The 20,625-nt window shown below is 35.0% G+C and overlaps 3 protein-coding genes and 2 pseudogenes across 3 annotated transcripts; 2 read left to right on the top strand and 3 right to left on the bottom strand.

Annotated features, from left to right (window-relative positions):
- Positions 1 to 2,591: 2,591 nt before the first annotated feature.
- On the bottom strand, positions 2,592 to 4,351 carry LOC105167537 (berberine bridge enzyme-like 8 pseudogene; annotated as a pseudogene).
- A 2,102-nt stretch (positions 4,352 to 6,453) lies between these two features.
- Positions 6,454 to 8,173, bottom strand: LOC105167536 (berberine bridge enzyme-like 21 pseudogene; annotated as a pseudogene).
- Positions 8,174 to 9,638: 1,465 nt separating this feature from the next.
- LOC105167535 (transcription factor bHLH52-like) lies at positions 9,639 to 10,618 on the top strand. Its single transcript, XM_011087306.2, has 2 exons — positions 9,639 to 10,271; positions 10,361 to 10,618. The coding sequence occupies exons 1-2, from the start codon at positions 9,639 to 9,641 to the stop codon at positions 10,616 to 10,618; spliced, it is 891 nt and encodes a 296-aa protein (XP_011085608.2).
- Positions 10,619 to 11,905: 1,287 nt separating this feature from the next.
- Positions 11,906 to 12,687, top strand: LOC105167245 (non-specific lipid-transfer protein D, cotyledon-specific isoform-like). Its single transcript, XM_011086876.3, has 2 exons — positions 11,906 to 12,359; positions 12,475 to 12,687. Exons 1-2 carry the CDS (start codon positions 12,016 to 12,018, stop codon positions 12,482 to 12,484), a joined length of 354 nt encoding a protein of 117 aa, XP_011085178.1. The 5' UTR covers positions 11,906 to 12,015; the 3' UTR covers positions 12,485 to 12,687.
- A 2,835-nt stretch (positions 12,688 to 15,522) lies between these two features.
- Positions 15,523 to 18,927, bottom strand: LOC105167534 (putative WRKY transcription factor 14). The gene is made up of 3 exons (XM_011087305.3): positions 17,997 to 18,927; positions 17,082 to 17,222; positions 15,523 to 16,816 (listed from the first exon to the last, which is right to left on the bottom strand). Exons 1-3 carry the CDS (start codon positions 18,584 to 18,586, stop codon positions 16,189 to 16,191), a joined length of 1,359 nt encoding a protein of 452 aa, XP_011085607.2. The 5' UTR covers positions 18,587 to 18,927; the 3' UTR covers positions 15,523 to 16,188.
- Positions 18,928 to 20,625: the final 1,698 nt, after the last annotated feature.

Genomic DNA, 20,625 nt, shown 5'->3' with positions numbered 1-20,625 from the left:
AATTTGAGAGTGACTGCCTGTTGGTCCGGCAGGAATGGTGGTTGAGATTAAGTTGACATGGCAAGTTTTGCCAACATTGTGGCAGTGATAGCTCGTGAAATGGGTGGATTCCAAGAATCTCACTGTCAAATTCTTGAATTTATTACGCCAAGGAGATGAAGACTTGTGAAAATGTTGGTGGTAATGGTAGTGGTAGTGGTGGGCACTCTGTCAATTATTACAGGCAGTGCTATGTGCAAAACAGGAATTACATGTAGGGATGGAAGTTGGGATGCAGTAAACCATGAAAAGAAGAGAAAACATTAGCACTGCAGAAACGGCTAAACAAACAAAAAGGAAGTTTAGGAGATGTGCAGATGTGATTTGCAACTAACACTTAGATACTGCTGCCCTTTAGGAAATATATATTTGTATACTTCTGACCTGATATTTCTTTTAGATGGTAAAATGATCAAGAGTAGTGAGTAGCAATGTGAAAGAAGATTAAGATGGTAGGGAAAAGTTTAACCCCTAATTAATTAAGGTTGTCAAAACTGTAGATAAATTGAAAAATATATAATTAAAATTATAGAAAACTAAAACATATATTAAATTACAATGTAATTTACTTTTATGCAAAGTTTACAATTTTTAGGCATTTGATTTTTCTTTTTCTTTTTTCCAATCAAAGAGCAACTAATGAATGAGATTTAATCAATAACCCACAAACAAATTAAATTTCCACATTCTTAACAAAAAATAAATGAATTGAGCTGAAAATATAAGTACAATCATTATCTAACAAAACTATTACAATAATCATTCTGTTGACATCAATATCTATTAGAATGATCATCCTACTATGCAGTAAACCGACTCCAGCTATACAGCAGATAACATCCCATGCACCTGGTTAGATTCGAATCAATAAGCATTAAGATCATGAGGCCTCAACTTCACCGTTTAAACTAAGCCTTATTGATTGTTATTTGCCAAGTTAATGTCATCAAACTTGAAACAGACTATTTAGTGATGTATATATGGTAACTTTAACAACAACAAATTGAAACAATTTATTTCACTAAGCATTAACAACAAAAATTATAAGAAAGATCAAAGTTGAAAAAATACTACTGACACTTAATCGAATCAATATTTAGTATAGATGAAAGGATTCAAATTCTCAATTGTGGTTCTAAATTAAACTGATTTATAACTAGTTTCGGGAATAGGACCAAAGTAAATTCCCTAGGTAGAATTTGGTAGGTTAAGGAAATATAATCAATATTATTCGATCAATAAATTAAATTCCTTTTAATCATATAAAAAAACTAAAATTATGAAAATTCATAATTTAGTCAAAATAATTTAACTTTTATAAAAGAACCCTTCAAATATATATGTAATATTAAATTACATATGAATTATTTGCGTCCACCTCGCTTGAGATTTAAATTTCAATATTTGGCAAATTAAAAACCCTCCCTTCTTTGTATTTTTGGTCAAAGATTGAAACCATATTTCAGTTAAAAATAAAATAACTTAAACAAATAAATTGAGAAGCAATACATTATTTTCTAAAACTAATTTAGGGTTAATCATTTGAAATGAAAATACCAAAAATGAGAATTAAATTTTGAAAATCTTTTCAACTATACACAAGAATATTAATTTGTGTAGATAGAATCATAAATATACCTTAAAAGAATCATATGACCAATATTTTAATTTAAGCCAGATTAAATTAATAATTTGAATAAGAATGGTAACTAAATGTGAACCACTTATTATTATCAAAATACTATTTTTATGAATGGTACAAAAGATAAAGAGTAAATTAAATCTATTATCCTCAATAACTTAAAAGAATATGTTAGTCCTAAAGTAAAATAAAAACAAATCATAATAAAATGAATTTGCTTCTTGAAATGATAAAAGAAAAATACAAAATGTAAGTATTTATTAAAACAAACACTCCAGATTTATTTTACATGGTCAAATGCATACATAATTTTTGAAATATTATAGTTGTAATTTTACTCAATACAATATCAAATTATCAAAATTTTAGGTTCAAAAATGTATCAAATGCACCTTTTTAGAGTTTTTTAATAAATAAAATAAACCTTATATATTATTAAAGATGATTATTCTAGCATATATATATATATATATATTATCTCAATTTTGAAAATACATATAAAAAATCTTCGGACTATCTTAATATATATTATTTGTGATTATTTTATAAGATAAAATCAATATATAGATATGTATATACGTAGTGTTAGTCGCAGGGTGGGAATGTGAAAGTGAAAAGCTAGAGAAAGATGGATGCAAAATAAAAGTATTACGTATTACATATTACATATATATTAGAATGTAATTAGTCATAAGATGGCTTAATTGGATCCTGAAAATATTATTAGTATATATTGGCTGATATTAAAAAATTGAACTTCTGGCTAATGGAGGGGTACGGTGCGGCGCCCAAATATATATGTATCATCCTGTCCTGGGGATGGCAAATGAATGATATATATGTATCATCCTGTCCTGGGGATGGCAAATGAATGATACTATAGCTCTCGTCGACTAGAAAATGGAAAAACTGGAAAATTAAGAGATTTTAGATTGATGATAAAATAGAGTGTTGCATGGTCGACGTTCAACAAAATATTATTTAGAAACATGTTATGTTTTACCCGATCATCATATTAATTATTTCCTCAGAGTAGGAATGCTTTGCTCATTCCTGAACAAGTTGGTGGGATCAACCTTCGTTTTCACCTGCACCAATCGATCAAAATTGCCCTTGAAATACTTGATTCCATAAACCTTTGCTTTCTCATAGGCATCCCCACCGTTGTCCGTACTTCCAATGTTAATGTCTCTATAATTAAGAAATGCTTCTCTTGGATTCTTAGACACGTATGGTGTCATAAACTGATAAAACTTGCTGAGGTTCTCTATGTTGCTTTTTTCCACGGCGGCTCCTCCTGCTTCATTCCATATTACTAAGTACTGAATTTTGAATATATTTCCTGCCCTGTGAGGGAACGGGATTTCCGCTTCTGGAATTTCGCCCATCCTTCCACCATACGGATTGAACTGCATCCATATATTTCCAGACGCCGCCATTCTATTCAGTGCTTCCCGCAATCCATCCTTGGGGATCGGAGTTTTCACGTAATCAGACTTCATCTTAGAGGCGCTGGGAAACGCTGATTTCCTGACTAGCAAAGCAGTTTCCGGAGTCCCCTCGGGATAATCTGCAAAATATAACACCGATCTAATCCAGCTTATCTCCTTGCACTCCTCCTTCTTCAATCCCAGTTCAGGAAAGCCCGATTTTATAAGAGCCACCAATTTATTGGCATCACCTAGGAACAACGCAATAAATGACGCCCTGACCGACGTTTTGTTCTTTTCTCCAGCATACGTCTGCAAGAACACCCTGACAAAGAGATCTTTGTCAAATTTGTCCGCAATGTATTGCCAACGATGAACAAGATCTGTTGCATTCTCTTCCAAGGTTTTTGTAACCCGGAAAACTGTCACCTCCGGGGGCACACGTATTAGGTTGATTTTGAATGCCAGCACAACACCAAAACTGGCAGCACCACCTCCTCTGATAGCCCAGAAAAGATCTTCCCCCATTGCTTTCCTGTCCAAAATCCTCCCATTTGCATCAACGATCTTTGCATCAACCACATTGTCTACAGAAAGTCCAAATTTCCGCATCAAGTTGCCATAGCCACCTCCACTGAAATGTCCACCAATACCAAGAGTTGTGCAAACTCCAGCAGGGAAAGCATGGACTTTACTCTTTTGCCAAATTGAGTAATAGAGTTCTCCAAGTGTGGCGCCAGCTTCAACCCAGGCGGTTTCGTCCTCCAGGTTAATATCAATAGATCTGAGATTAAACAAATCAAGAACGATAAAGGGGTTATTTGATTTTGATGTATATGAAAGGCCTTCATAGTCGTGGCCTCCACTTCGGATTTTGAGTTGTATTCCGGAAATCTTGGCGCATGTTACAATGTCTTGGACTTGGGACTCCAGGAAAGGTGTCAAGATTAAAGTGGGCTTGGGGGTGGTGGAAGTGTTGAAACGGCTGTTTCTAATGTATTCTTGCAAAACAGATGTGTAGTTTGTGCTCTTTGGGGTGTAGGTTATATTTGCCAATTGCTGTGGTGGGATTTTGCGGCTGGACAGGCAATCGAGAAAGGGGGCGGAGGCTGCAAAGGAAAAGGAATTGAGATAGCAAAGAAAAAGGAGTAGAAACTGGAGCATCATTGAGAAGGGTGATTGAGGACAGCAGGAATTAGCAGAGGAGGAAGGGTAATTCATAGTATGATGTTAATAGAGAAGTAGTGGGGCTTGGGGGCTTTAAATAGCGTGGGAGAGAGCGTGATCTCTGTCCTTAATGCACTCCATACACTACCAGTCAATCAAGGATTATAGCAACTTTTTACCTTCTTAGAACAAGATTGTTATACATAAAAAAATCCTGGTTAATTAACGAGATCCCAGTCTTTGCAGTTAATAATATATGCTTTATCCATTACAAATTTGAGAATATTGAGGTGACTGATGGAATGATATATATCGTACGTACAGGTGAAAATCTTGTCAAGGTTGTCTTAATCATCTCAACATTATATAATGTATGTATAGCAACACAACATTTCAAGCATATAATTATGCCTCTTTAATATATATGCATCCAAGAAATCTTGTGGTATTTAATTAATTTAGTCCAAAATAATTTTAACATATATGCATGGAAACTATATACATCTGAATGAAATATATCATATAGAATTAATATTAGCTATTTTTGCAGCACAGGTAAAATGTATATATATAAAACCCAAAGGATTTGGTTCTTGAAATACATACATCTTAATCTTTTCATTTTAATTAATATAGGCGAGAATGAGAAATTATTTTGTCCATCCCCAAAAATAAAAATTTTTGAGGTCCAATTTCGGAATCATAAAGTAATTAATTGTGTAAATGTGGATTGGGATTGATTTTGATTATTTCTGTAATATATGATTGAGGAAATAGGGGGGATTGGTAACCTTATAAGATTATTGTACGTGGTCTGTAATGTATAGTGTATTCATCAGTTACAAATATATATAGAAATATTAAAGTGTATTGATTATGGTTTTTCTGTAATTAAAAGTGACCGGCGTTAATTACTACTAATTAATTCTCTCTTACTTACACCGCTCTAATTAATTGTTTCGCCTCCACATCATCACCACCGTAAATATATACTCCACACAGATATATTTAATTCCCCCTCCCCCACCTTTTTTTTTTTTTTCATTTTTTTTGGTTTACTGATCCCAATTATTATTGTTGTTGTTATTATAATACAAAAATATCTATTAATATATGCCATTTTTTAACTTGATAATTATATTATTATGTAAACTTATCTATTAATAACTGAATACATTCTCCAAATTATGTTATAATTATCGAAGCATAAGTAACAATAAAATAATAAATTAAAAAGAATCACTCTAATACGATATAAAACAAATCAATACACCGAATAGGTTGTGAGGCTTGCAATTGGACTTATAATCTTATACTTTGTTTAGTCATAAAAATTTGGTCCCAACTATTCAATCAAAATATCATATACCACATTTTCATTTGTTATTTTGAGAGATAAGTTGAAGTTTACTTCATTTTAATGTCAAAATTTATAGAAACAGTTTTATAGATTTAAATACTAATAAACATATTCACTATGTTAGTTATTGATGAATAGATATATGAAATTTATTATTGATTCACTGTAAGAAATATATAATATTTAACTATGACTGATTGTCATGGTTAAGAATTAATAGTTGTAGCAAAAAAGTTATTGATCACAATCACACAACGGTTGTTGGCCCTTTTTTTTTGTTTGCGAATATTACTAATATATTTGCAATGGCTAAAAGTCGTGATAAAAATAATTTTTATAGTGAATAAATTAAATTTTTGTTTAATTATAATTAATAATAATTATTTACTACAGTTTCAATCCATAGCCAATAGTAATTTTTTTTGTGGTGATTCATTCTTCGCCATAATTTGATGTAATCATTTTGCTTCTCTAGCAATAAAAAAATATATATATCTCTTCATTAATTATAAGTAAATTCATATACATTCATTTTTCTGTAGAATTTGAATTAACTAGATTTTCTTAAACACCATCCAATCATTTTATTTCATCCAATACATATAAAGTTGAGTTTTATGAATTTAAACCCAATACCAAATCCCATTTGGCAGAGTCTATACAGCGAAAAAAGGATACCAATGTTGAACATTACAAAAGCTGATAAATTATATAAGTTTGTACCCCAAATTTATTGCAAAATCTTCATAAATCAATTTAGTCAAACATATATATATATATGGTGAGTACCAATACTATCTATATATATGCTGGCTGCATTGTCATGACTCATGATTTCCTCTATTCTTATGCTTTTCTTCCTCCAACGGGCAGGACAGGAATGCTTTGTTCGTTCCTGAACACATTATCTGGATCAACAATGGTTTTGATTTTCACCAACCTGTCAAAATTGTTAGGTTTGAAGTATTTCAACCCATACACCTTTCCTTGCTCGTAGCTGTTCTTAGAGTTGTCCGAGGTGCCAATGTCTAAGTCGCGATAATTGAGATATGCTTCTCTCGGCTGCTTGGAGACGAAAGGAGTCATGAAACTGTACAATTCTCTGATTTGCTTGATGTAATTCTTGTCAGCTGCCTCGCCTTCTTCTTTCCAGTTCACCGAGTACTGGATCTTGTAAATGTTGCCAGCTCTGTGAGGAAATGGCGTTGCAGACTCAGGAATCTGGCTCATTATTCCACCGTAAGAATTGAAAACAAGGCCAACTTTGCCGATCTCCACCATCTTGTTGAAAAGTGATTCCAGGCCCTCTTTTGCAATCGGGGTTTTTACGTAATCTGATTTCCGCTTTAAGAAGTTGACCGAATCAGGAGTCCTGTTCAGCAAAACACTTGGAGATGTGGTGTTGTCGAAATTAGCCCAGTAAAGAACCGAATTAATCCAGGGCATTTCGGTGCAATCGGGTTTTTTCAACCCCAATTCAGGGAATTGAGAATCCGTGATGGGCAAAAGCCTGTCGGCGTTTCCAAGGAACAACCCTATAAACGTTGCTCGAACACTTCTCGTACTGTTCACCGTAATAGGCTGCAGCAGAACCCTGATAAAGAGATCATTGTCAATTTTGTCAATAACTTGTTGGTACTTAGAAACAGCTTCAACTGCGTTCTCATTGTAATTTCTTTCCACTCGGAAAACAGTGACAATTGGTGGCACCGGAACTAGCTTTATCTTATAGGCCAGAATGACACCAAAACTGGCACCCCCGCCGCCACGAATTGCCCAGAAAAGATCCTCCCCCATGGATTTCCGGTCCAGAACTCTGCCCTTAGCGTCTACAATGCGGGCATCAATCACATGATCAACCGTGAGACCATATTTTCTTAGCATGTTACCGTATCCACCGCCGCTGATGTGACCGCCTACGCCAACGGTGGGGCAAACTCCCGCGGGGAATCCGAGCACATTGCTTTTCTCCCAGATTCTATAATAGAGTTCGCCGAGCAACGCCCCCGATTGCACCCAGGCGGTTTGGTCCTCCAAGCTGACATTGATGGACCTGAAATTGAACATGTCGAGGATGACAAAATCTTTGTCAGAGACGTAAGAAATGCCCTCGTAATCGTGGCCGCCGCTGCGGATTTTGATCTGAACCCCCAGTTGCTTGGAGCACAAGACGGAGACGGTGACATGGGATTCAACGGTGGGGGTGATGATTGTGGAGGGTTTGGGAGTGGTGGAGACGTTGAAGCGACGGTTCCTGATATAGGACACAAGAACAGTTGTGAAGGAGGGATTGTTGGGGCTGTACAGGATTCTTGAAATTTGGTCTCTTGGGATTTTGTTTTGGGCAAAGCACTGGAGAAAGGAGTCGTAAACTGGTTGTGGAGAGGCAAAGGCATTAAGGAAATAAAGGAAAAGGATAAAGAAAAGAGCAACAAATTTCTCCATTTATGCTTGTACAAGAGTGGATCGCACTTGGTTTTTCTGAAAACCCTTTGAGAATTATTATTGTTTATCTTTGTTGGGTCAAGAAAAGGAATTAATTGGATTGGAGTTTATATAGAGGAAAGGGGAGAAATCAAATTTCAGTCCACTCAATGGAATTGGAAGAAATTTAATTCAAATTGAGATTGGAAGAGAGGCATGCACCATTAAAGGCGGGGGGGAATTCAAAAGATTGTAATTTACTACACACAATGATGCCAACAATGGTGCCATTTTCGTATCTGGGCTAAGGAAATCATATTTTTGATTTTCCCTTTTTGAGCCTTCCTTCTATATACAATTAATTAAGCAATAATTTAATCATATATGGTATAATAATAATAATAACAATGCAACATCTTAATTTTCTTTTCATCATGAAAATACAATATCATGGGCTGAATATTTATCGCCAGCTGGTCTCTCGCATCATATTTAGATAATAAAGTAAATATTGACAAAACTTGAAAAATAAAACAATTTAATATAACTAACCAAAATTTTAAAAAGCGGTTTACCTAAAAAGAAAATTTTAAAAAGCATCTTTCTGTTTCCTCAAACAAAGATGCGTTTTATTGAGAAAATTGAATCTCAAATTAATGATAGGTTATAAATTATATATAATTAAGCTCTAATTATTCCACTTAATTACTATGATGGTACACTTTTTAGAACTAAACACGTCTAAGAGAACCAAAAATGGGTATCATCTAACGACGAAAATCACCTTTTGGTAAAATCAAGCTACAAATATATGAGCAGTGAAGTTGGGAAATGTAAACGACGGGCTGATGGAAGATGTTAAGGGAAAGAGAGTGATAATAACAGCATATACAAAGTTGAAAACACAGAAAGCATTGGACATGACATGAGATGAAAGCAATTAGGTCATCAGGCTCTTCTGACGTCTTATTTGTTGGGTCCCGCTCCCGAACCTCAAATACAACTCAAACTGTTTTCATTGGGGTTGGCAGATGGGCTTAAACAGAACAACAATGGGTTGCATCTCATGCAGCAAAATTGGGCTCACCGTTGACCCCTTCAATTCTAATTCACTAATCAATCCATAACCCTAACAAATCAGGAGTTATCTCACACCACCCTATTATTAACCTCCATCCCACGATCCCCCCTCCTCTCATCCTTCCAATAATTAACCGCCATATCCTCTTCTTTCTACTGCCTCTCTCTCTCTCCACATCTGTCTCTTTGGTGTTGGTTTATTGTTAAGGTCTACTCATATTCAGAAGAATCTTTCTCAGGTACATGTTTGTGTCCTCTGCATTTTCTTTTACTTTCCATTTTAAATTTTCCCTCCTTTTTCAGTTATATCCTCTCATCATGCTATCCTGATTCTAAGTATATAAACTTATTCACATTGTAATGCACTTCAGTTCTTGTTCTACTAATTCATCAGCTAACTTCACGTTTTAACGTTAGTTTTTCTTCTGTAGCTTCATTAATGGCTATGAGCTGCTACCCCTACTGGCGGACGTTTCAACAAGAATTCAACTCAGGTATGGCCACTTCAGCTCTCGCAGAAACAGGGCTGTCTCCGGAGCTATTCAATGACAATTTTGAAGTATATCCGGATTACGCTTGGTGCAACATTGATCATCTATTCGAACCCAGTGACTTACTTTGCTCGGAAAACTGCAATTCTCTGCTACCCGACAACCTCTCATCGCCAACTCATTATAATCTTAACATGAGTTACCTCTACCCAGAACCTTTTCGTGTCCTCCAAGATTTTGAGCCCTTCCATTGTCTGAAACGCCAAAAGCTCTATGATTACCAACAACTTCATTCGGACCTCAAGCCTGAAGGTTTAACTGACGGGCTTCATGATTATCGGCCGGAAGTTGTGATACCCACATTGCCCGAGTTTCCAAGCCTTCCGCCTGTTTATAGTGGTGGAGTCAGCTGTGAGACTGTGAGCAAGCCGGTGAGTGGCGGGAGTTTGTCGGCCCAGAGTATAGCGGCCAGGGAAAGGAGGAGGAAGATAACTGAGAAGACTCAGGAGCTGGGAAAGCTTATTCCAGGTGGCCAGAGGATGAACACTGCTGAAATGTTTCAGGCTGCTTACAAATACATCAAGTATTTGCAGGCCCAGGTTGGAATACTTGAATTCATGGGTTCTTATTATCCGCAGGTAATTTTAATTTTTTTCTCATGTCGGAGTAATTAGCCATGTTCATTTTAGAAAGAAGTAATTAGCTGATGAGATGGACGTATATTCAGGAGGATGGAGACTCGTTTGAATGTGAACAAGTGCATGGTCTTGTTGAATCTTGGTTGATTCAGGAGAAGTTATACTCCATAGAGAAATGTCTGGTTCCACAGAAACTTGTGCAAGAACTAGCCTCCCATCACCAGATTTTTGAGTCGAAACCTCAGGTTCTTGACCAAGTTAGGCAGCTCATCTGTTGCACTAACGAAGTCGATGGAGCGGGGGAAAATCTTTGTATCCATGCATTGGTATCAAAGCAGCAAACATGACGTGCATGCGTGTAAATGAATTTCTGGAATAGAGGCAATTTAGGTAGGTTTGAGTTTGTTTTGTTAGGGTATTATATTAATTAGATTAGATGGGTAGTCTAATTACTTCCTTAACCTTGTTTTGTTATTGTCTTGTTGTAATTCATGGTGAGGATGCTAACTAGGTTGTTTTGTTTTGGTCCAAAATTTTCTTGTAAATTTCTCTAATTTTACAAGAATGAGTATTAATTATTGCTGATTTAGACCTAGAACTATGTTTCTTGATATGAAATAACTTAAAAAATTGCAGTTGATCTCAAATTAATGGTGTTTGATTGCTGTTTTTAATTATTGTGTTAAAGTGGCTCTATATAGATATATACCATAAATTTGCACATATATAATGCATACATGCATTCAGAGAGACAGACTTAAACGTGAATTCAGTGTATGAAATGGGATTCTAATTTACCCTCAAACTTGTACCTTCTAATAAACCACACATCAAATTCTCACGCTTTCTTGTTTTTCTGACTTGGGAATTTCGTAGATAAGGCTATTAAGAAAGCAAGTAATATTGACTAGTAGTTTTGGTGGAAGACTTGGTTTGAGCAAAACACACCGTTTCTTACCTCTTCTCTCTCCTCCTCTTGTTGTTTTCATTTCTGGCTTTACGGGTGGTCAAATATAAATATTTTAGAGATAATTATACTCTCCTCCCTTAAGATTTGGTATAAATTATAGATAAATTTTCTATAATTTGAGAAATTAAAGTTTGTTTTCGTTTACCAAATAAGTTTATCCGTTTATCAAAATTTATTAAATTTGTTGATATTAACAAAAATATTGAATAAAAATTTATCCTCAATTAATTTATTATTGATTTATTACAGGTCAAACAATTTTTTCAAACTAAATATTTTTATAATGATGAAAATATAACTACTCATATAAATTAACAATTTTTTCAAACTAAACTATTTTTATAATGATGAAAATATAACTACTCATATAAATTAACGTATAAAAACATATGAAAATAATTTAATTTTAAAAAAAAAATTATCACTTACTTTTGGGCCAAAACCTTAAATCAACTTAAAATGTTAAAAGCAGAAAAAAAAAACAGCCAACACCATTTGGAGAATTAATAAGCTTTGGATGATGATCATCACCCCCAATGAGAAAACCGTGCTGCAGAATTCTATCTATTTACAGAGTCATGAATACTCATCGGGAAACTCAAACACATCATCCAATGCCAATTCATATCATGCCCCCATTCCCATTCCTATATAAACACAATCACACCAACACCCTTCCCACCAACCCTCCTCGCTCTGCTCATCATCCACACCTACCTACAACCTCTAATATACTCATCATCCACATTTGAATTACTCACACAGATCAACAAGATGAAGAATGTTTTCTTCTCCTTGTTCCTCGTCCTCTGCCTCGTCTACTGCTTCGCTCAGCTGACCAATGCTGCAATTCCATGCGGCACCGTCGACATGAAGGCCGCCTCGTGCGTCTCATTCGCCACCGGCAAGGACGCCAAGCCGTCGGCAGCGTGCTGCACGGGCCTGCAACAGCTTGCTCAGACCGTGAAGTCGGTTGATGACAAGAAGGCAATATGCCGCTGCCTCAAGACCGCCGTCAAGAACTTTTCAGGCGTCCAGGACAAGTTCTTGAGCCAGATCCCTACTGCTTGCAACATTAAAGTTGGTTTCCCTGTTTCTCTCAGCACTGATTGCGAAAAGTAAGATTGATAAACCTTTCACTTTAATTTCCTTAATTAGAATCTACAATTTTATTTAATGAATTGATTGGAGACATTACGTATGTGAAAGTAACTATGGTATCTGCTTCTTCAGGCTCCACTGAGATGCTGTGGAGTTGACCAGAGATTTGAAGTCGCATTAGGAAACTTATAAGAAATCGTGCACAATAAGACTTTGCATTACAGCACTCTGTGGCTATGGAGAAGAATCAATGTCGGCTTTGGTTGTTTCCTATGGAGTCTGTATTGTATTTGCATCCTTGTCAGATTTTATAGTATTGCAATAAGATTTTGATTACTGCAACAACACTCCCTCGCACAAAAGTTTGAAAACGCAAATTCATCCTACATTATTCTCAAATTAAAATAAAATTCATTATGAATTAAGTTTAAAACATTCTAATAATAATAGTTTTGTAATAAATGTATTGCAATCTGAAAGATTTCATTAAAACTTTTATACTGAAAAATCCTTAACAATCGCAATCGTTCACGTCTAGATAAATGCGTCTTTAACTAAATTGCATACTTACAATCATCCCAAGTCAAGGTCGCTTAGGAAACAATTCAATGATTTGGAACTCCTTATTTCATTATAAAAATATTAGGTTCAAAACTCATTGAGAGGTGTGTACATGGGTGCACACATGAGGGAGTTAAAAAAAAAACACATGAATTTAGGGTATAATGAAGATTATTGATTGGGCATACTATGAAATAAATTCTTACAGCATCGATCACGGTCGAGGAAATGATGTCATATTTGCAAGGCAATAGTTGATTTGAAAACATGAATGTTAGGCATGTGAGCATATTGGATTGAAAACTTGAGGGACAGGGACTGCAGATGAATGATCACACCTTATCTTGACGGGAATTTGTCATGAAAACAAGTTTGATTTAACTACTAGGACTAGTATGCCATTTGGGGCTTTGAAGTTATGTGGTGTGTGGGTTGGACCGATTGAGCTAGTAATATATATTTATCCATCAGGTTTCAAATCGTATTTGGGCACACAACTTTGAAAGTTGAGTGCGTATCTTATAACTCTAGAAAAGACACATTATTAATTAAGCAAGCGAGGAAGCATATATATATATATATATATAGTCAGTTGCAGTTCAATATTAATTAGATGTGGACGTGGAAAATCCCAAGATCTCATTGTAGACTTTAGTGTTGTCGTGTTTGAAACTTGTACTCCTCTTAAAAATTACATCCAATACAAATTTCTTCATTCATTTCATTCTCAAGAAACACCCAATCTCTTCATCAAATCTTATTTTTAGTTTTATTTATCAACTTCGTACTTTTTTAGTCTCTCTTTGTTATTATCTACCTTTAATTAAAACTAAAATTAATGTTCATTTTCTTTTTGTAAATTTAGTTAATATATAAGAGTCATCAGTATGGTGGTCATAATTTTTAATCAACAATTATAATAATTAGCATATGAAGCATCACCAATTAGTAAAAATTGTTTAATTATTAATTAATCGCTACTATATATATATATATGTGTGTGTGTATTAGTGAAAAGTTTTAAAGTAAAATTTGTCAATCTATAAATAATTATATTTCCCCAAGTTGGGAGTTGGGACATATCTTTTATGTATATACACAAGCAATATGGAATAGTAGTGTGTTGAATGGGCAGACTTTTTCAACTTAAAAAAGCGAGTGTTTAGTGCACGTAATTAGTAACTCTTTTCTTGAAATTTACAAATTAATATTGATGATTTATTAGTACTTGGAACTCCAGAAAATGACGTAATACTAAATAAATAAGCAAAAAGGACAGGGAGTAGATATGCAATTCCATAAAATATTAATTAAATTGACGGGTAGGGAACAATAGTTTCTCACATGAAGAGGCGAGACTGAGACATATGTTAGTATAATTTATTATACTAACACCCTTCATCATTGCTTCCTAATAACACCCATATCATATCATCACACTACTTACCTGTCCCAATCTAATAATTCTATTCCATTTAATTATAATATATAACAGAGCTGTTTGATTATTTTATAATAAGTAATATTATTCCTCTATATCTATTCCACGATCGAAAGAGTATGTTTTCACATTTAAGTTGGTCGACGTTAAAAGCAAGCAACATTCTTAACGATCTAATCAACTCCATTTCCAATTAACAATATATTTATATATATGTATTTAATTTGAAATAATAAGAAAGTCTTATAATTAATACAACATTTCTTTATTTGATTAAAATAATTTTGATGATCTAATTAATTAACTACAAGTATTCACTATTTCTAAAATGATTTTATCAAATTAATAATGGAATAAGGATAGGTTGATTGTAAGGACAGGTCCCAGGTTAAAAGAAAAGTTTGGTACTGATAATGTAAGAAAGGCACGCTTATGATCATGGAAATAATTGTACAAAACTAATGAAGAGAAAAGATGTTTGATAAGCAGCAGGATTTTGATTCTTGAAGGATATATAGGAAAACGATTGGGTGGTGTAATTATTGGGCACTAGCTAGCTAGTTGAGAATTGGTTAATGGAGCTAGCTAGCTTTATATATATATATATGTGTATGTGATTTGTGTCGCATGACATATGAATGATGAAACAGTGTGTCCAATAGAAATTAAATCCCATCAAACACATAAGATGCATGCATATATATATGCTTCCTCTCATCCAACCAATCACTAACACCACACCCAACTACTTTAACATGCACTTGTTTGTTTTTATAATTTATTCTGTAGCTAGGAAGTAAATGAGTTGAGGAACATAAATTCTTTTGCAAGAGGTGATGCCCGGATTTGACGAATCTTGTCTTGGTATAACTCACTGTTTGCATCATGTACTACTCATCACCGGATTTTGCAAGTGTAGCTGCTGCTAATTATAAGAATGACATGCACCACAAAATAACAAACTGCCATCACTGTTTTTGGAGTTCATTTCTCATCATGCTCAAACTGTTTTTTAATATATGATGATGATGTATTCATGTAAATAATTAATGTGGGTTGTATGCAAATTAACCTAGCAGAAATTAAGAGGAATAGCTATACAAAAGCTAGCATATATCTCCATAATTTCTGATGGTCACATGCATGCACTAAACCACTGCAGGCAGCTTCATCAGTCATGATAATTAGAAAACATCAAACTCCATCTTACCAACATTAATTCGACAACGTATGTATATGTTATATTACAAAGTAATTGATTAACAGCCACATGCAATCTTGAAAGAATAGTTTATTTGGTTTTGATTGTAATTAAGGACGGCGTGCCCTTGTTTGTGCCGGAAAAAGGATCGGAGCACGCCAGCCTGCTTATGCTTTGCTGAATAATTGATCCTCCCACTGCTGCTGGGAAGATGTGTGGGGAGTCAAATCTAACATCATCCATCATAACCCCTTCATTGAGCTTTCTACTCATATCTGATTGATGTACTTTTGTTCACTGTTCAAACTTCTGTTCCTCACCTTTCTGTCCCATCCACCATTATTCCAACCAATGGGAGACTGCATCATCTAATTAACTACCTCTCCACCACTCCAATTTAATTCCCTCACTCTACAATTTATTTCTTTCCTAAACACTCCACATATATTAATTAATTAGTGGGGAATTAAAAGATCAAAGTTGAAAAAAGTAACTCTATATGTAGAAATAATAAACTCATCTTTAAAATAAAAAATCAACAGAAACTTCCCCCATGCATGGCCTCACCTTCAATGCTACAAACCGCCACACCCCCACTCTGTGTTTCTGAGTGGGGGGCCTTTGATGTTTGTTGAGAATCCTATTACGAATCCCTCTTAGATTCTCCATAAGATGTGGTGGCGCTGGCAGTGGTGTTGGTGGCGACGGTCATATTGCTGTTATTTCCTGCCCACTCATAAAAGCTGAATGGATCTAAAACCTTGTTTTCTCGCCCCTCGTCACCGGGAAATCCTTGCGTGAAGAGGAGATCCAAAGGGTCAGCTTCAATTTCTCCCAAATCCGCGAAGAAGCTGTCTTCAGTGTGGTTTGAGTCTGACAATGTGGGCTTGTAGCTCGGTGGAAAAACTTCAACAAATTCAGTGTCATCCATCTCAAACTGATTATCAAACTCCTGATCCGTCTCCTCTTTCACAGCGGCCGAATTCGTGTCAATACCCGATGAGGATACTGTATTTTCCCTACTTATGTCCTTCTGCTCTTCTTTTGGGGATTTAGGTCTTTGTGCCTGAGAATTTGGTGAATTCTTTGCAGCACTGTAGTTCTTAGAGGCCTGAGATCTTGTGGAGCCTGCAAGAGCGTTTCTCTGCGTTGGCCACGGATGATTGTGCTCCGAAGTATATGTGATCACCAACATATTGGGGTCGGTTCGGCTTCGCTCTACTTGCTTCCTCGCCGAACAACCTTTTGAACTGCTGCATCTATAGTAACCTCTGGATTTATAAACGCAAACAAAACATATATGTAGGACATTAGAAAGCATACCAAAACAAATTGAGCTCGTTAACTATTATTATTATTATATTATCATCATCAGGTCTTAATCAGTGCCAAGAATTTGGGCGTCAAGAGAGACATGATTGAGTACAGGCAGGTACATGTTCGCTGAGAATTCTAAATATGAACAGAAAATTTGTGCAAATTCTTGTACAAGTGATTTTATATTCCAGAAAAAAAAAAAAAAAAAAAAGTACTAACCTTGGATAAGGGGAGCCTTTAATGGGTTTCTGGCCGTACTTTCTCCAAGCCCAAAGATCTGAAGGGACAACTTCTCCACTGGCTCTGCTGTTTGCAGGTGTTGGAGCCGGTATGCAAACTACTTTCTTCGCCTGACTCTTCCTGAATATATATATATATATATATATATAATTGCATGAAAATCAGAGTTGTTTCAGTCATCATAAAGCGATCCCCAGCTCATGAGTTTAACACCATGATTTTCTGGTTATATACACGCACACGACGGGCAACGTACAAAAGGAATTACTTAGAGTCAATTTCTGATTTTATGGAACAGCTGATTATTTCCCATCTTTTTCTGTGGTATTCAGAACTGGTTGATCAGTAGTTCTGCGCCCCTACCTTTTGCCTTTTTTCTTTTAAAAAAGCCGAAAGTGATGGAGAATATGAAAGACTTAACGGATAGAACCACAGAAATCCGGCGTGGTGCGTTTCAAGAAACAGTAACTGCTACATAAAATAGTACCATGAAAGCGAAGTCAGATGAATTGCTATGGAGCATGCTGGTCGGATTATTCATAGACGACTTTTGAAGGGTACTTCCTTTCGCTAATAAGTTATCAAGGTTTTAATCCTAGCTTTGTTTTTAATTTTCATGCATTATTGCCTTACCCTTGCGATACAACAGAATGGCAATCTTACGTGAAAACCCTATTTTAAGATCCTTAAACATTGAGCCATGTGATTGCCAATAAAGTCCTCTCAACCCCACCACCCCAAAACCCAAACTAACATTAATTACCGGTAATTAATGCAAGCTCGCTGTTTCCGATGATTTTTCTGTTGCATAAGATTATATAAGAATAGTAATCAAAGCCCAATTAAACTCTGATTTAGATATTAATGAAGGTTGAAAGAAATAAAAATCCCCACCTTCGCTTGATGCCCGTATTTCTCGGAGACGAGATCTGCAGACCAGGGCTCTCCACCATCAAGCAACATTTGGTGTCATTCAGATTATGATTGGTTGATATTAACAGTGGAGGAGCCTTGAAGCCCCTCGGAGAAGTCGGCGCCAGCCCTTGAGAATCAGAAGCCGGCGGTATAGGCAACTTTGGATTAGGAGAGATCTGCAACATCCTGGAGAAAATATTTGAAGGCCTTTTCATCTCATCATCAACAAGTTTGGGAGCAAGATTTGCACTGGTGTTATCGTTTCCAGCACCAGTGGCAAGTGCAAACCCTGCAGTGTTTTCAACATGATCACTAGCCTCAATCATATTGGAGTTGTAGAAGAATCCTGCAGGTACTGGAGGAGCGTCGTGGGTATTAATCCGGAAGAGTGGATCTCTGATGTAGGTAAAGGGATCGCCGAAATCTTGAGAATAGTTAATGGGAATGGTGGGGAAGTGGGAGACGGGGAGGACAGCGGTTCCATCTACGGAGGTGGCGGCGGTGGCTCGAACTATGTCAGCTAAATCACCTTGATAATTCTCCATCCTCTTGAAGAAATGAGTGCACATGCTTAGGAAAAGCAGCACAAGTGTGTCATTTGACTTGGGTTGAATGCGAAACAGGCAAATTAGCTTAGGTAGGTAGGTTATTGATTGATTAGGCAGTTGTTGAAAGGGAAGGGATAGGGATGATTGATGTGTTGAAGGTTTGTTTAAGCAAGACTTGGTACTCAAACAAGTAATTAAGACAGACAGACAGAGAAAGAGAGGAGAGAAGAATTTGGGGGAGGGAGAGAAGAAGAAGAAGAAGAAAGAGTCGCTGGCTGACTTTGAACATAATAATTAAAACACCTCTTCTCCATAAGCAATATAGAAAGAGATGGGATTGTTGTTGTGGACTTCATCATCTCTTTAATCTATTACCCTTTTCTTTTCAGCTGCTTCATTTTTCTTTTTTTTTTTTTTTTTAATATTGAATGTACACATCAAAGGGTCAAATCTGTGCAACTGTTTTTTTGTTAATTTTATATATTATTTTAGCATATTTAATTTTTATCTCTACATATATATTTGACACATACATAATCTAATTATATGACTTATAATGTTTGGTTTCATAACTAGTAAAAGAATAAGAAATTTCAAGAATGCATTTAAGTTTTTCTTATCATTAAAGCTTTGTATATATAAATATCTACTTTTTGTAGGAGTTGATTAGTTAATTATAGAGTAAATTACAATCTACCTATTCGTGTTATGAAAAATAGGCAAACAACCTCTTTATAAAAAATAAAATAGCAATTTATCCTTCTGTATTTTATAAAATATAATAATTTATCCCCGAGTGTTTTAAAAAATGAAATATTTTACCTCCTTAGCTAGTGAGATAAATAGCTTCATTTTTTAACACAGGTGGATAAATTGCTATTTATTTTTTATTTGGAGATAATTTACTTAATTCCAATATTAGAAAAGGATAAATTACTGTTCACCCGCTTATTGTATGTGGAGTGTAATTATTTACATATTATTATCCATTTAAGTATAAAAAAAAATGTAATGGATCAAATGATACAGAAATGGAAGGCTTGATTAATTAATTTAATTAGTAGAAGAAAATGTTAAAGTGTAACTAGAGCCTTTTCTTTCTTATTATTTGCATTTAAAAAGAATAAAAAGTAATATGATATATATATATATATAGGTAATTGAGGTACGTAGAGCGGTGAGTGTGGAAAGTGATTTTTGAAAAAATAGTGATGGGAAAGTAAAGAGGCGGCAACCAGCCGCAATTCTCGGACTACCCTTCAAAAACCATTTCCTTCTGGGAGTGGGGTTGGGGGTGGCGGTGGGACCCCTCTCCCTCCCTACTCTGCCATCTTAAATTTTAGGATAATTATTTTTTTTTTCTAAAATTTGATATAATTAGACGTAATTATTTATAATTTAACAAATTATATTTAATACTGTTTAAGTTTGCTTTTATCAATCAAATAACTCACTATACTAGTAAAATTCACTAAATTTATTGATATTAACAGAAAAAGTTATCTTTTTATCTACTGAATGGATATATTTGTTAGATGGAAACAAATATCAGGGGTGTTAGATATAATTTTTCTTAAACAACAGAAAATTTATGTGTAATTACACCGAAGTTGAGTGTAATTATCCCTAATTTCTATTCCTTGCAATTCAAAATTTAAAATACTAAATTGAATTATTAATTTGTATAAAAGTTACAGAAAAATAGTTACAATATTTTGAAATAAATTATCATCATGAATTCTTAATTGTTTGAGAAATAGAAAAGGGAAAAATGAATTAAGTATGCATAGAAATAGAATGATGATATAAAATGTTGAATGAATAAAAATGATGGGGTGGTATTAGAGGCGGAGGAGCAGCAACGTGAATCAATCCCTCAATCTCGCCTTCTTTTCATTTACCCAATAACTCCATCCATCAAAATTCACACACAATTTATAATTCACCTTCCCATTCTTTTAACCTCCATCCATACTTAATTTATATATATGTAATAGGAGGAGCATGCATGCATGCATTCATATAATAGGATAGGGTGGGGGTGGGGGTGGGGGTGGGGG

This window comes from Sesamum indicum, linkage group LG8, assembly GCF_026168435.1.
Source record: "Sesamum indicum cultivar Baizhima isolate 11 linkage group LG8, ASM2616843v1, whole genome shotgun sequence".
Taxonomy (NCBI): Eukaryota; Viridiplantae; Streptophyta; class Magnoliopsida; order Lamiales; family Pedaliaceae; genus Sesamum; species Sesamum indicum.
The sequence above is the reverse complement of the archived record's forward strand: the minus strand, read 5'-3'. Positions and strand labels throughout refer to the sequence as shown.